General features: G+C 35.6%; 1 protein-coding gene across 2 annotated transcripts in view; it reads right to left on the reverse strand.

The window, feature by feature from the left end:
• Positions 1-18,072, reverse strand: part of LOC127838363 (ephrin-B1-like) — a 115,408-nt gene that overhangs the window by 37,170 nt on the left and 60,166 nt on the right. Inside the window, exon 1 of one of the 2 annotated variants that reach the window (XM_052366084.1) lies at positions 1,150-1,526. The exons of the other annotated variant lie outside the window; for it this stretch is intronic. Within the exon in view, the coding sequence (XP_052222044.1) occupies positions 1,150-1,319 (170 nt within the window). The 5' untranslated portion in view covers positions 1,320-1,526. Of the gene's footprint in view, positions 1-1,149; positions 1,527-18,072 lie in introns of those variants that run through there. 2 annotated transcript variants of the gene reach the window in all.

Here is an 18,072-nt window from a genome sequence, read left to right on the forward strand (position 1 = left end):
AATTCAAAATTTGTTTTATCAGTTTCAATCAGGTTTAATGTTTTCCAAAAGTCGTCCTTCAGTCAGGTAGTTTTTTTCAGGCCCGCAATGCTATCTGATGCTGGGAGAGAGTGTCTTACAAAATGCAAACTTAATTGCCATTGATAAATGGTTATTAACTATACTTGCACATTATCAACTATTAAGGCCGCTGCTGGTGCACAATTCTGCAAGATTCATAATCTAATATATCTCCAAGGCTTCATAAAACTAAAATATGAGTGTGTTTATTTATTTCATGTGAATCAAAATAATTTATAAATAGAATTAACAAGTATAGCAGATGGCTGTACATTAATAAAAATAAGACAATAATGTACACTTTTTAAACATATTGACATCTTATGAATTTATGCTTTTACAAGCAAGTAAAAATTATTATTAATTCAACTTTGAACTTATATTTATGACATCTTCTTAATTAAATTAAACCGTGTTGAAATATAATTCACCTAGTGATTTCAAAATGTGAAATGGCAAATTAATAGTGGATTTCTGCCATTTTAAATGGTAACATCTAATCAAAATAATGTGAATGATGAAAAAGCACTCACATAGTAACACAAACTTAGGTGGGTAAATATTTGCATGAATGAATTATGTAATGAAAGATGCGGGAAGCAAACAGTGAGTTCAAACATGAGTGTCATACTAAATCCCAGACTGATTGCGGTAATACCTGCATGTACAATCAAGCGACTTGATTCACTCTGTTATCAACAATTCTTCACTTTTATAAATCTTTATGTGAACATTCCTTAAATTCTTTATATCTCTGTGTGATAGCACACTTTGAACATGAAAAATATGTGAAGTTAGAAAAGAATCAATGCCAAATTTCAGAAGAAAACGTGACATAGAGATGCCCTGCCTACATATGTCACATGAGCATATTAAGCCTAATTAAATATACACTAATCTCTCATTAGTATAATTAAATGTGGGCATGCATGTGAATGAGTTTTCAATTCATGTAGACTGTTTTTAGTTTAACAAATAATGCTGTCGTCGTTTTCATGTTGCATATTTTAACATAACGTTAAATATGCTATTATTTTCATATTAACATTTTAATTACAAACATGACAACACAGTAGGATTTATACTTACTTTGGATTTGATGTGTTCCATTCAAATGATAATGTCTGCTCAGTTTCCACAACAGTTATAATGGTCCCCACACAAAAGGGCAGAATCCAGAAATAGTGTAAAATCCAAGACATTATCCACAACAATTTAGGCCTTAAAAAACCTAAATTCATACTGAATACTCTGGTCATACAAACTACATTATAAACCACTCTGCCTAAATCACATAATTGAACGTTTTAATTGACACTTGGTTGAACAGAAACTAACAATACACACACAACTAAAATCATGTAGTCAATTTTTTTAGAAAGAATACATCAATCTGTCCATAAGACAGCTACATGTGAATGATCAGAGAGCTAGCACAGAGTACGCTGAATTGGAAAGTCATGTGACTGCACGGTTGGGGTGCCCTAAGGGGAACTAACACTGGACCAATTGTGAGCCGGTCATTAGCATGAATGGCCTGCCCACCTCAACAATAGGCTATATAGCGGGCCATGATTAAAGGGCTGATTGCTTGACTGATCTATAGTAAACTTACTAGTAATTTACAGTTAAATTACTATAGAGGAGAAAATCTTATCTGCATTTAATCAGCACAATACATCAGCTATTTCTTCTTTATCTTGATTATCTGTTTATTCATAAATTGGTATAAACAGTTATTAATTGTTTCTTAACTTTGATGCATTAAATGATTAAATTCTACATAATAAATATCATTAATGTATAAAGTTTACTTTTAGTCACTCAAACAATTAAAAAATTGTTTCACATATTATAATTTATGAATTGTCTAACAAGTTTTTTATCTGATAATGAATTGATATTTTTCACAAGTTCAACAAGAAATCAGCTTTACTAATCAGATAAGGTTTAAGATAAAACACAAGTTTAGAAAATTAACAAATAAAATTGATGAAAAAATACCTTACGTCACATGCTTAATGATGGAATTAAAATGTATTAAATTTAATTTTTAATTGCTTATAAATGTGGATTATTATTTAAAAGGAAAATCTGAAACATCCTTGTTAAATACAAAAATATTCCTTCAGAATATTATAACATTTACAAGAATTATGAAATGTTTATATTTGTTGTTGCTTTTTCTAAGAATTAACAAACAGGGCAAAGTTATCAATGGTCAAAACTAATATAACTATTATAAAAGTTATTAACTGTATAATTATAAACTATCTAAATGAAGACATAGTAACGTAAATAAAAACAAAACAAGAAAGTTAAAAATTAATCATGAATTTTGAATTTATATTTTTCATGGAAATTTAAGTAATGAAACACCTTCAATGTCGTGATAAAAAAAATGAAACTTATAATTGTTTCACTGTATAGTAATGACAGATCCAAATAATAATCCTTCAATAATTTTTGCTCGATTGGTCATTGTCCACTTGGGTAACTCTTAAATGTACTGCAAGTACTCGTAAGTATACTTAAATGTTCCTCCAGTTCAGAATATATACTAACACATACCCAGCCAATTAAGACTGTACCCAAGTTTTATTCTCGCCCAAAATCCAATCTAAAAAAACGCGCTTAGGAATTATTTACAAAACGAAACTATCTTTGAAAAAAAACCTGCCTCAATATTATATTTGAGTGGGAGTTTCGATAAAATAGAAGCCATTTTACAGAATATTGAAATACTTATGAATATAGGCAATATTTTAGTGTTTGAATTCTCTGATACTTGTCAGTACCGTAAAAAGTTGTGTATAAGGCGCACTTTTTTACCCCAAAATTTCATTTTAAAAACTTGATGCGCGTTATGCACAACTACAGCCATGCCAAGACATTTTTTCGCTGTCAGTTACCCAGTAGCGGTAATTCGCATCATTCTGTTTTCCGGTGTTTTAACTGTAACTATGTTAATAATAGTGTTATATTGACGATCTGAATAAGATGAACAAACATTATAAAGTTAACATATATATTTTCTATCTTTTTCAGGTACGTACAGAGCATTGAAATCAAATAAATTTGAAGAAGAGAATGAAAAACGAGGAAGCCATTTTTATTTAAATGTTATTGTTTACTTTTCCCACAATATTATACCCCACTGTACTAGGGTTACACAATTTATTTGGGGGCACTTGTCGATTTACAATAGTATGTCGGCAAGGTATTTCCCGATATATTTAAGATTATTTTTCTTGCTTTTCAAATGTGTTAATAAAATTGATGCTGTGTTTGTTTACACGTTTTCATACGTCTTGTCAAGATTGAGGATGTGATTATTGAGCAATTTGCGTCACCTGTCAAGTTTTGTGTAGCTGGGCTATTATCAAAACATGCGAACCGGCAAACGGCTTCACACCTCCATTGTTTCTTTATCGCCGGTAATGTCGTGATGGTGTTGAGAAGTTTGAGTCGTTAAAGTCTCCTGTCAATTTTAGACACTCGAAAAGAACGCATGATATCGGCATTGTAAATAAAACGCGCGGTTGTGAATTAGTCATGCATGAATAACCAGGTGACAATACCAATCAATAATGTCAGTTTCTTAGTTATAACTAATCCATCCGTTATGTGTCCTCCACGATAAAATCGTGGACAGTTACTTCGGAGACATATGATGAAAACCTTGATGGTATCCTCGTGGAAAGTGTGCATTTCATGCATAATTCATTTAAATCCAAACATTTATTTTTACGCATAATATGATTTAAAAAAAAAACCAACTAGTTGTATCGTTATCGTTTTAAAAATAATTTATAATTGAAGCAATAAAAGAATAAGTAAGATCGGCAATGTAAATATAAGGATTTTCAGTTAGCCTGCGGAACGGAATTTTCCCCCCGATTTTTTTGCTTCAAAAACTTTTTTTCCCGATTTTTTAGCTTTAAAAAGTAGATGCGTGTTATACATAAATGCGCGTTATACACAACGTTTTACGGTATATTACTTACTAGTACCTGGGTACATTTAAGTAGTACCCAAGCTGTCAATCCAGCATAACTTATAGTATTAATAAATACAATCCAGCATAACTTATAGTATTAATAAATCTGATTGTTCCAATAGCATGTATTTCAGTGACATCTTTATAATGTGTATTTAATGCCCATTAAACACAGCAGTATTGGGAACTTATTTTTACTGCACTAAATGTGCATTTAAATACCGTAGGTTTCCACGTATAGCGCGCTCCCGTGTATAGCGCGCAGGCTGTTTTTTAAATGCAAAAATGGAGAAAAAAATATTTAAAGACAATAAAACCACCAAATCGGACCAAAAATGGCCGCCATTTCACTATTGCATAATCCAATAATCCGGGGCATTGGAAAGCTTAATTAAGCATTCAAAATAGGAAGCGTCATTATGATTAGGAGCATGGGTTGCATAGCACTATACTTTTCTGATCATTTTGTAATTTTCTAGCAAAAGATTAACAGTCCACGTGTATTTCGTAAAAAACGTGAGAAAATAAGAATAAGTGCACATCATGTGATTTTTCCTCGGGGAAATAAATGGGCATTACCGGTAAATTTGAATGTCGCATGGGAGACAGGGATACAGTTGTTGAGGTACACCACTGTTGAACGTTCAATATTTATACACACAAAATGCAATTGCATATCTTCACGTTCTCAAGTGTCACTTAGTGTCTCAAATGTCAATTAGCGTGTTAACAAGTCGTGGCACATATTACTCAATAACATATGCCTATTACGAAGTGCAAAGTGATCCCCTTTCACACCTAACGTTACCCGCAAAAAAGACCTCGTTCGCACCTACCCTTGCCTGCTCTCCGGAATGTCGACAACAATCCCCATCGGAATTCATCAATAAAGAAGTGTAAAAACACAAACAAAGAAATGTCCGCAAGTTTATTCACAACAAATTTATTTTTGACCAAAACTTCTTCTACTGCATTCATATCTACCAGTAGCGACTTCTGGTTGTTTCGAAAATGGCCCCTCAGTCTGTACGATTATAGAGTGGTAGTTTTTGGAAAAAAACATGGCGGCCATTTTGATTATTTACGATTACACAACATATTTTTAACCAATTTAACAGCCAGGATAGCGTTGTATCAATGTATAGCGCGCACCAGCTTTTTAATTTGAATTTTGGAGGTTAAACACTGCGTGCTATACGTGGAAGCCTATGGTACACTTGAAAACACTTTGAAAGAAGTGTATTTTTTCTGCATTTACGTATTTTCAAATGTAAGTGCATTAAAAGTGTACTATTTCCCCTATTAAAAATACGCTTTAGCATAAAATAAGTACACTTCTGTACATTTATGTGTATTTTCACTATATTTTTAAGTGCATTTATATATTTTTTGTAAAAGATGAAGAATAATTACAGAAAAAACAAGAGATTGCCAAGCACTATTGTCCCCTACCGGTGAAACTCCACCATTGTCAGAATTAAAAAAATAAAATTGTTGCCATAGCAACCAGAATTCTTGACGTAGGAACAAAATGAAATGACATGCATAATCTCCATATTGTCATTTATCCATGTTTCAAGTTTCAAGAAAAATATGAAGAACTTTTAAAGTTATCGCAGGATCCAGAAAAGTGTGACAGACAGACAAACTCACAGACTCACGGACACACAGAGCGCAAACCAAAGTCCCCTTCGGTTTCACCGGTAGGGGAAAATAATAAGTGTATGCAATGTGCATAGTGTGCATCAAATAGGTTCAATTATAATGCTGCATATCACTTAATTTAGAAGGGTAATGAGCATGAAGCTTATGCTGAGGCTTACTGAGTACCCACAACACCCCCTTATCATCCTGAAATCCAAGTCCAAAGATAGCAGAGCTCATCTCGAATAATATATTTCTCATTTTCCATAATAAATTTTGTTTAAAATCTTGATTACGCATGCAGACGTCTGATAAACATGATTAATCATTGCATAATTAATCAGGGAGACACAAACTTGAAGATAAGTTCCTGACTGGGTTCACATAGGCCGGGCTCTTATCACCTAGCTGCCAGGGCAGCCCTCTAGAGGCCCAGTCCAAGTCATGATACATACCACACTGTTAGATAATGTGCATGCCTATTGCTTTAAATTGACTTGAATCATGGTAAACCTGAAACTGCAGTTACCAGGACATAAACTAGAGTTTCCACAAGTTCTCCAACAGGAGAATAAAATGAAACAAGGGACAAAATTGTCCCAAAACCAGGTTTTCAATGTGAAAAAAAGTCTGATAAAGGGAAACAACTCGAACTGAACTGATTGTTTACAACTAATCCCCTTCGTTTAAAAATAAATTTATTTTTAGTTGTTGCGACCTTGACCTTGGAGATATTGTCGTAATTCTTTCGTGCGACACACCGTCCCATGATGTTGAACAAATGTGCCAAATGATTTTAAAATCTCACAATGAATGACATAGTTATGGCTCGGACAAGCTCATTTATGGGCATGTTTGACCTTTGAACTCAAAGTGTTACCTTGACCTTGGAGATATCGACGTAATTCTTTCGCGCGACACATCGTCTAATGATGGTGAACAAATGTGCCAAATGATTTTAAAATCTCAAAATGAACGACAAAGTTATGGCCTGGACAAGCTTGTTTTGCACGCACGCCAGCCTGCCCACCGACATTCACCAATCTAATAACCGTTTTTTTCCTTCGGAAAACCAGGTTAACAAAAAAATATTCTTTTTATTTTGACTGAAACAATTTACACCAACATCTGACATGTTTGAATGATTTACACCAGGATATCACTGTAAAGAACTTGTGTGCATATAAAACCATAAAATTAGACAATGTCAACTCCATGACCCACCAGTTGTTTAAAGCACTTCTCTGGACCAAAGATACCTGCTGAAAATGATTGTCCTCTCTCAGAAAGATTGAAGGTTAGACCTGGCTACCCTGTATTTATACCCAGTTGACAAAAACTGAGGCCTTTCTTCTTAAGAAATGTACACTGCAAACTGCAATAAAATTTCCACCAACAATGGAATTACTTGCCATAAATCTTTCAATAAACTTTTAAAAAGTGTTGCGAATGATTTATTTATTTGTAACTTGAATTTCCCATTCTATTAAGTAGATCAGAAAAGTGATACCTCAGCCAACTGGGTCCATTTAGATTATTAATACTGTGTGATATTGATGGAGGGAATTAATTCTTTCAAGTTTCACAAAAATTAGCAAACATTTGTTACAAATTGATTTTACTTTATAACACATCAACAGCACTTAATAAAAAGTAATCAAAGCCCTCAATTAAATTTCAGAAGACATTGTAAGAAATCCCTCCTAAATTCAAGCATGACTTACGATAAAGTTATGTCAAAGAATCAAAAGGTTTTTAAAAATAAAATATGAAAATATAAAATGGGTAATAACATTATTTTAAACAATCAATAACTTAAATAAATGAGTTGAATTCAGTAATATTGTTCGATACATGGATAAGTTAAATACTGACTGTCTAATGTAGCAATACAGACTTAAATAAGAGGATTAAAGAATACATGTCTGGACACATTTAGGAATATGGATTTCGAAATAAACACAACCATAATTGGTGTTTTAAAATAAGGTATATCTAAGATAAACCATTCTGCTTTTATTAATTAAATGATACCTTATGTTGCCATGGAAACTGATATTTCTTGATACAGTATGGACCATCACAAGACATTTCATGTTCAGTAATTGTTGCCATTTTAATGATTATAACAATAATTGGAGACCATGTTGTTTGTATGCTTACAAATTTATACCAGCCATTATGAGGTGTATCAATACCATGTGAATCAATACTTTCCAGGCCCTTATTAAGAGTAAATTGCATTATTAAATGAGATTCCCTATACTCTTTTAGAATTCCAGATAGCAGAGCTTCAAATTGAATCACAACAAACAATATACAGACAATTAGCCACGAAACTAAAATAACAGCCTCTGGTGGAATTAACAATATTGTGACAGAAACTAGTAAAACTATTTCAAGGGTTTCAAACTTGTTGAAGCAAACGAAGCAAAAATTAGCATACCAACCTATTTGGTTTAAATGACTGAATAAAATACCAATCAATAGTAGTTTCTTAAATATGTTCAAGGTTCTAGTCATCACATTATTTTGTGATGAGCATGGGAATCTACAAGACCTAATTTTGTGTGTTGTGGAGTTTGATTTGTTTGTGAATTATACTTCGTATTGGCCTAATTATCAGTCTGAAACTAAAAATCTTGTATCTGCCTGGCATTCCAATATTTCTATGGACACTGGTATTTGACCAGGACTTGTGTTCAAATTAATTAAGTGCACGCTAATGGCCAGCTTGTGAAAAAAAGCAGGCTTTTACCTACCTGTATCCACAATTACAGCTAATCGCTTATGCTCATTAAGTCTACTTAGGAACTGTGTCTTGTTAAAAAATACCTCAACAGATAAAGATGAATATCTTAGCAGATATTAACAGATATAAAATCTCTATTATGTAATTAGGAATTAAACTGCAAAAGGTGTGAAACTAGTTTAACACATTGACTGAGCAACAATGGTAATCTTAGCTCGTTAAGTACACAGGTAGTTAACTAATGAGGTCCAGTACAATTATCAAGTCTATCAAGCCTAATATCTTCCAAGACATCTTTGTGACAAGGTCTGGCCTACTTTGTTTTTGTTGTTTGAATCATCTCTAATCTCTAGAGATTTGTGATCATATTATGTATCAAACCTTCTAATACCCTCCCAAAGAATTTCAAGTAAACAATTGATTTATCAAGGCTCATGAATGTACAGCCTTTATTAACATATTTGTGGCATTGATAACAGAACATGGCTCATGCTTGTGTAAAAAAACCTGTGCGGGGAGGATATTGGTCATAAATCTGTTATATATGAAGATGCATTGGCAATTATTAATCAGAATCATGACAATATGAGTTCCTCAGACATATTCATGCTGGCTAATATAGGCCACTAGTTGTGGTCAAGTCTTAACCCTTTTGTGCCTAGCGTCTAGAAAAAAGGCATTGGGAAACAGCATAGACCCAGATGAGACATGTAACATAATATAGACGGAAAACAATAATAATAATTCAATTATAAAATCATATCTTAAAGCATCAAATGCTAATTATACTATCTACATCTTACTCCAGTCCCAATCCACCTACATTTTACTTTATTACCTGATGTCTTATATAAATGATAATTAATTATTTTTGCTATTTCCTCGTCGAAAAAGAAATTTGCAAAGTTTTAAACTGTTACCGATGAATATCGAACTGTTGACCGGTCAACAGTTTGAACTATCCTGCTGAAATAATGACGTCATTTCGTCGAAAAAATGACATCATTTTACAGTTAAACAGTTACAATTATTTATTTTATCGATTACTGTTGAGTGTAAATAAAAAGTTAGTTTGCTGTTATTTCTATGTTGGAAATTTGATCAGGTAATAAAACACTTATTTCATGGATGCTTGGTTAACAGTCAAAACTGTTGTCCCTCGGTATCTGAGGGCTGACATTTGGAACTGTTGCTTGAATCCGATAGTACCAAAGTTATCCCTGATACCTTTGGAAACAGTTTTGACTGTTCACCGCGCATCCATAAAATAAGTGTATACTAATCTTATACTTAAGATATCTAACTGTAGTCTAACACCATGGCAGCACTGTAGACATCTTTCTCAATTATCAATCTGAAAACATCTTATGTTTGTCCTCATCTGTACAATTTGATTCTTAAATCCCATGCTGCCATTGGAATAAATGGGACAGACCTACCAGGAATTTCCCCACAATCATTTCAGACACCTAGCACCTAATTAGTATGATAATCTAAATACTCCACACACAACTGGCAGTTAGATTTTTTTCCCATCAGTTGCACAAATAGCTGTTTTATGTAAATAGAATTTAGATTTCCAAGATTCTTTCTCTAAGCTGTGAACTATGCAGACCATTAATATGCAAGTTAAATCATGAAATTTGGTGGGAAGAAATAGCAAATCAATTAAGCAACTGTACCCCTGCCAAACGTTTTAGAACTTTCTATAAAATTTCTAGAATTGTACTGGAACAAATAACTAGAAGTGTTCTGGAATCATCCTTAAAATGGTCTAGAATGATTTAGAACAGTTGTTGAACGTTAAATGAGAATAATTGTAGAACAAAAAGTTCTAAAACAGTTCTGAAGGTTTGTTCTAGAACCATTCTTGAACCATTGTTCTAGAACTATTCCAGAATTGTTCTTGTATAAATTTCCAGAACTGTTTTAGAACAATTGTTCTAGAAATTATTCTCATTAAACATTCAACAACTGTTCCTAGATTTTCAGTATGATTACAGAACAGTTTTAGTTGGTGTGTTCTAGTACAATTCTAGAAATGTTTTACAACAGTTCCGAAGGTTTGCTTCAAGAAAGTCTGGAACAAATGTTCTAGAACAGATCTAGGACATTGTTCCCCTCAGAACTTGTAACTGAGGACATTCATCAGGTTTAACCTGATTACCTTGCCCAACTGGTGGGATGATTGATCTTAACTTCCATTATTAAATAAAGTTTATATAAGAAAAAATATAAACTTTATTTAACTAAAACAATATACTTTAAATAGTAACACAATTAGAAAATAAGTATACTATTGTTCACATCAACATTATATATAAAAATTAAGTATAATTAATCTAAGAAAGAACATTTTAAAGGGAGGTAACACATATTTTTTTAAATATGTAGAACAATTGTAGGCCTTGGTTCTAGACCAATTCTATATGTGCTCTTATTCCCCATTAGAACTTTTGTAGAACTTGCTAATTTGAAATTGAAGTCAAAATATCATTGTCTGAATTAGTTTATTTTAAATATGTAGATCTAGAACAATTGTAGAACAATTGTAGACCTTGGTTCTAGACCTGTTCTATATGTGTTCTTATTCCCCATTAGAACTTTTGTAGAATGTACTGGTACTTGAAGAGTTCAAAATTTGTTCTAGAACTACATTTTAGAACATTTTAAGAAATTTCTTGAACTTATTTTGTCCTTGTTGGAGGTACACTCTACACACTCTCACAGGATGGAGGTACACACTATCACGGGATAGAGGTACACTCAATACACTCTCACAGGATAGAGGTACACTTTACACACTCTCACAGGATAGAGGTACACTCTAGACACTCTCACATGATGGAGGTACACTCTACACACTCTCACAGGATGGAGGAACACTCTATACACTCTCACAGGATAGAGGTACACTTTACACACTATTACAGGATAGAGGTACACTCTACACCCGCTCACAGGATGGAGGTACTCTCTACTCACTATCACAGGATCGAGGAACACTCTTCACACTCTCACGGGATGGAGGTACACTCTACACACTCTCACAGGATGGAGGTACACTCTACACACTCTCACGGGATGGAGGTACACTCTACACACTCTCACAGGATGGAGGTACACTCTACACACTCTCACGGGATGGGGGTACACTCTACACACTCTCACAGGATGGAGGTACACTCTACACACTCTCACGGGATGGAGGTACACTCTACACACTCTCACAGGATGGAGGTACACTCTACACACTCTCACAAGATGGAATTACACTCTAAACACTCTCACAAGATGTAGGTACACTCTACACACTCTCACAGGATGGAGGTACACTCTACACACTCTCACGGGATGGAGGTACACTCTACACACTCTCACAGGATGGAGGTACACTCTACACACTCTCACAAGATGGAATTACACTCTAAACACTCTCACAAGATGTAGGTACACTCTACACACTCTCACAGGAAAGAGGTACACTCTACACAGTCTCACAAGATGTAAATACACTCTACACACTCTCACAGGATAGAGGTACACTCTACACACTCTCACAGGATGGAGGTACACTCTACACACTCTCACAGGATGGGGGTACACTCAACACACTATCACAGGATGGAATTACACTCTAAACACTCTCACAAGATGTAGGTACACTCTACACACTCTCACAGGATAGAGGTACACTCTACACAGTCTCACAAGATGTAAATACACTCTACACACTCTCACAGGATGGAGGTACACTCAACACACTATCACAGGATGGAATAACACTCTTAACACTCTCACAAGATGTGGGTACACTCTACACACTCTCACAGGATGGGGGTACACTCTACACACTCTCATGATGGAGGTACACTTTACACACTGTCACAGGATGGAGGCACACATTACACACTCTCACAGGATAAAGGTACACTATACACACTCTCACAAGGTAGAGGTACACTCTACACACTCTCATAGGATGGAGGTACACTAAACACACTCTCACAGGATGGAGGTACACTCTACACACTCTCACATGATCGAGGTACACTACACACACTCACAATATATAGATACACTATACACACTCTCACAGGATAGAGGTACACTCTACACACTCTCACATGATAGAGGTACACTCTACAAACTCTCACAGGATGGAGGTACACTCTACACACTCTCACAGGATGGAGGTACACTTTACACACTCTCACAGGATGGAGGTACACTCTACACACTCTCACAGGATAGAGGTACACTCTACACACTCTCACATGATAGAGGTACACTCTACAAACTCTCACAGGATGGAGGTACACTCTACACACTCTCACATGTTAGAGGTACACTCTACACACTCTCACAGGATGGAGGTAGACCCTACACACTATCACATGATGGAAGTACACTATTCACACTCTAACAGGATGGAGGTTACCTGCACACACTCTCACAGGATGGAGGTACACTCTACAAACTCTCATAGAATGGAGGTACACTCTATACACTCTCACAGGATGGAGGTACACTCTACACACTCTCACAGGATGGAGGTACACTTTACACACTATCACAGGAAGGAGGTACACTCTACACACTCTCACAAAATAGAGGAACACTCTACACACTCTCACAGGATGAAGGTACACTCTACACACTCTCACAGGATGGAGGTAGACCCTACACACTATCACATGATGGAAGTACACTCTTCACACTCTAACAGGATGGAGGTTACCTGTACACAATCTCACAGGATGAAGGTACACTCTACGCATTCTCACAGGATAGAGGTACACTCTACACACTCTCACAAGATGAAAATACATTCTACACACTCTCACAGGATGGATATACACTCTACACACTCTCACAGGATGATAGTACACTCTTAACACTCTAACAGGATGGAGGTTACCTCTACACACTCTCACAGGATGGAGGTACACTCTACACACTCTCACATGATGTAGGTATACTCTACACACTCTCACAGGATTGAGGTACACTCGACACACTCTCACAGGATAGAGGTACACTCTACACATTCTCACAGGATATAGGTACACTCTACACATTCTCACATGATATAGGTACACTCTACACACTCTCACAGGATAGAGGTACACTCTACACACTCTCACAGGATAGAGGTACATTATACTCCCTCACAGGATAAAGGTACCCTCTGCACACTCTCACGGGATGGATGTACACTCTACACACTCTTACAGGATGGAGGTACCCTCTACATACTCTCACAGAATGGAGATACACTCTACACACTCTCACAAGATAGAGTCACACTCTACACATTCTCACAGGATGGAGATACACTCAACACACTCTCACTGGATGTAGGTACATTCTACACACTCTCATAGAATGAAGGTACACTGTACACACTCTCACATGATGAAGGTACACTCTACACACTCTCACAGGATGGAGGTACACTCTACACACGCTCACAGGATGAAGGTACACTCTACACACTCTCACAGGATGGAGGTACACTCTTCACACTCTCACAGGATGGAGGTACACTCTACACAGTCTCATATGTAGTAGGTACACTATACACACTCACACAGGATAAAGGTACACTCTACAAACTCTCATAGGATGGAGGTACACTCTACACACTCTCAGTTGTAGGTACACTATTCACACTCACACAGGATAAAGGTACACTCTACACACTCTCACAGGATAGATGTCCACTCTACACAATCTCACAGGATGGAGGTACACCCTACACACTCTCACAGGATGGAGGTACACAACAGGATGGAGGTACACTCTACACACTCTCACATGATAGAGGTACACTCTTCACACTCTCACAAGATAGAGGTACACTCTACACACTCTCACAGGATAGAGGTACACTCTACACACTCTCACAAGATAGAGGTACACTCTTCACACTCTCACAAGATAGAGGTACACTCTACACACTCTCACAGGATAGAGGTACACTCTACACACTCTCACAAGATAGAGGTACACTCTACACACTCTCACAAGATAGAGGTACACTCTACACACTCTCACAGGATAGAGGTACACTCTACACACTCTCACAAGATAGAGGTACACTCTACACACTCTCACAAGATAGAGGTACACTCTACACACTCTTACAGGATGGAAGTACACTCTGCATTCTCTCACAGGATGGAGGTACACTCTACACACTCTCACAGGATGGAGGTACACTCTACACACTCTTACAGGATGGAAGTACACTCTGCATTCTCTCACAGGATGGAGGTACACTCTACACACTCTCACAGGATGGAGGTACACTCTACACACTCTCACAGGATGGATGTACACTCTACACATAGTCACCTCTAATTTCTACCATCATTATTGGTTATAGCATGAGAGATATTTGTCTATGTAAGTGTTTAGTGCTCATGTTTCTATCAGGTCTGAATAGCTTTGGTTACCATCATGGCTTAACTGGCCAGACTCACACATATATCTCAGACATAGCATATTTTTGTTTGTTTGAAACAGTTCAGAATTCTGTAAAAAAAATAAGCAAGACAATTTTAGAACCACAAGGATTGTAAAGACTTTGATATTAAACTAGGTTATATATCAAATTATTCTTAGTCTGGAATGGCTTAAATGTGGAGCAGTTAATAATTTGATGAGTTTCTGAATGATCAAAGGAGTTTTATCTATACCCAGATGCATCCCATTTCAGCCATCACTTGCAGCCAGAATTAAAGAAACATGTAAGATGATTCTATAACAAGCACACTTGGTTTGCTTGCTGCTATTTTCATCATATTTAACATTAGTTCATAACATTATGTATATAATCAGGTCAGTAAACATAAAAGCATCAAGAGTTCATTATACTTATGCAAGTAACTATCCACTGTCCTAGATAAAGAGTTTAACCCTTAACCACTTATATGCGTATGTTCACGCATTTGTAGTCCCTTAGAAAGTTATATTTAATTTAAGACTTTTCTTACTTAAGATTCAAGTTGTTAAGGCTTCATCTCCAAACCTTAGATACTGATGAGCAGCAAACAGAATAAAAGCTGAACAGACTGTGAGTTACCCGCAGGCTGTTCTGGTTTTACTTATCACATACTTGGAACTTGCCAGAGGTGTGTGTAGTGTCGGACATAGAAGTAAACAAGAAACCGTTGGAGACGGGTGATGCTCCCCAAAGTTTTTTTTTCACATATTGCACTATATATTCAGATAAAAGGAAACGTCTTGAGGGCACAGTAGTTGGGGGGACAATATTTTTTTATATACAATTTCAAAGGGCCATAACTCTGTAAAAAATCATCCGACCAGAACCCGCTGATAATATGCACATCTCCTCTTGGTAGTGAAGCTTCCCATAAAGTTTCATTGAATTCCGGTCATTAGTTGCTGAGAAATAGCCTGGACAAGAATTGCACTATATGTTCAGTTAATGGAAAATTTCAAAGGGCCATAACTCTGTCAAAAATCATCTGACCAGAACATGCTGATAATATGCACATCTCCTCTTGGTAGTGAAGCTTCTCATAAAGTTTCATTGAATTCCGGTCATTAGTTGCTGAGAAATAGCCTGGACAAAAATTGTGCACGGACGGACACACTGACGGAAGGACAGACAGACAAGTGGTGACTATATGCTCCCCCAAATTTTTTTTGAGGGAGCATAATAAACCATGCAAAGATGAGGTGTACAAATGCTTTCAGGAGAGATGTGGTAGACAGGCTAAGTCTGAGACAATAATCATTTTTTGTATCAAAGGCCTCTACATCATGCTTTTCCCTGTCTCACTTCATAAAGCTAATAAACTCAACATGAAAAGCATTAACTGCAAGATAACTTTAAATGCCAAGAATATTCTTTTGATTGGAAAATGTTTGCACACAACTCGGTTTTTGTTCAGAGAAACCAGATGTAGTCTTATTACTTTTTCAAATTAAATAAAGCTTCTTCAATAAAGATTAATGAAATGTGTGCAGTTTATTGGTTCTTTTAAAATGAGTGCACTAAAAAAACTTAGAACAATGTCCTGTCTTTTCGTCAACACAGTTAAAATTATCATGTGAAAACAAGAGCTGACTCCACATGATGGCTTGTGCCCCCCAAAAACGCTTTGATAGTTATGTAAGACAGCTAAATAACAACAACCCTAATGCCTAAACACGAACCCTAAGTTCGAGGTCAAGGTCAAAGGGGTCAAAATTTGTATGCGTATGGAAAGGCCTTGTCCACATACACATGCATACCAAATATGAAGGTCACATCTGAAGCGACATAGAAGTTATGAGCATAGTGACAAATAATATCTACATTTCCAAATATGTTTTTACCAATGCTAGTTTTCTAATATCGTTTCATTCTTGGAGTAGGGTCTCCCATAAGATTGCAAACCATGTTCATCCTCATTTAAATGTGTTTTGACGTAATGTGGATAAATATAATTATAAAAAATACTAGCAAAACATCTGCAAAATTAATCATAAAACTTTGACTCAATGATTTAAGTGATTTCACAATGAAAACCTATTTAAATAAACGCAGCATATCTTTAAAAACAAATATTTCTTGTTTCACACTGAATCCAAATAAATTCTTGCCTAATGCAATAAAATCAATGTTGATGTACATTAAATATATATAGCCGATGAAGTATTCTTTATCAACTGACATAGATTTATTGTCAATTTGTCTGAATTAATGTGAATGTTATCAGGGCAAGTGTAAACATGGCTGACAGATCTCATCATTTGTTAAGAACTCTACCCCAGACTTTCCAGTACTGGCTAGGAATGTATGGACTGGACCAGACAATTTAAACTTTGGCAATTAACATCAGCAATCAACATGTGCAGTAAGGTAGAAGAACCATGAAATAATGTACAATATAAACAATACTATTAACCAGTAAATTTATGGCAACACCTGACTGTTGTTTGTCCAAAGCTAACCATTAAATTGATTTGATTATGCAGTCATGGGCCTTTGTTTATTGATTGACATTTATCCGCTCAATTGTGATGCTAATGAGCCTTACACTGAAGGAACCAAGAATATGAACAACTATTAGCAACCACTTGGTATGAATAGTTTTTAGAAATACTTTTTTCTTTTCCTTATCATTTTGGTCAGCTAAAATTATATATATAATGGTTTTGCAACATGTACAAAATATCCCTACTGGCACACTAAATAAGGCTGGCGATATAACTAGTACCTATATGCTCAAATTGTACCTATAGGTATGTTTATAAATATGCCTTTAGGACATAAACTATATTTTGGTATAATTCAAAATTGTGCTAATTGATATATTATGAAACTGTAAGTATTCCTACTAATTTTGACCCCAAAAGTATGTATCAGTTTTGTGTATAAATCTGGATCCCATAAACCATGACACAATTTTGCCATTAAAAAGCCCCTGTGTCGAGGCTCTTAAAGTCATGATAGCTGATAAGCAATGCCTCTTTGCTGTCAGTTTTAGGTCGGTGATAAACTCATGAGTGAGGCATTAGCAGTGACATATTCCCAGCATGAGAATGGGTTTTATGGATCAAGGCTTTGAGTTCCAGCAAGGCAAATGGGTTTTTAATA

This window comes from Dreissena polymorpha, chromosome 1, assembly GCF_020536995.1.
Source record: "Dreissena polymorpha isolate Duluth1 chromosome 1, UMN_Dpol_1.0, whole genome shotgun sequence".
In the NCBI taxonomy this organism is placed as follows: domain Eukaryota; kingdom Metazoa; phylum Mollusca; class Bivalvia; order Myida; family Dreissenidae; genus Dreissena; species Dreissena polymorpha.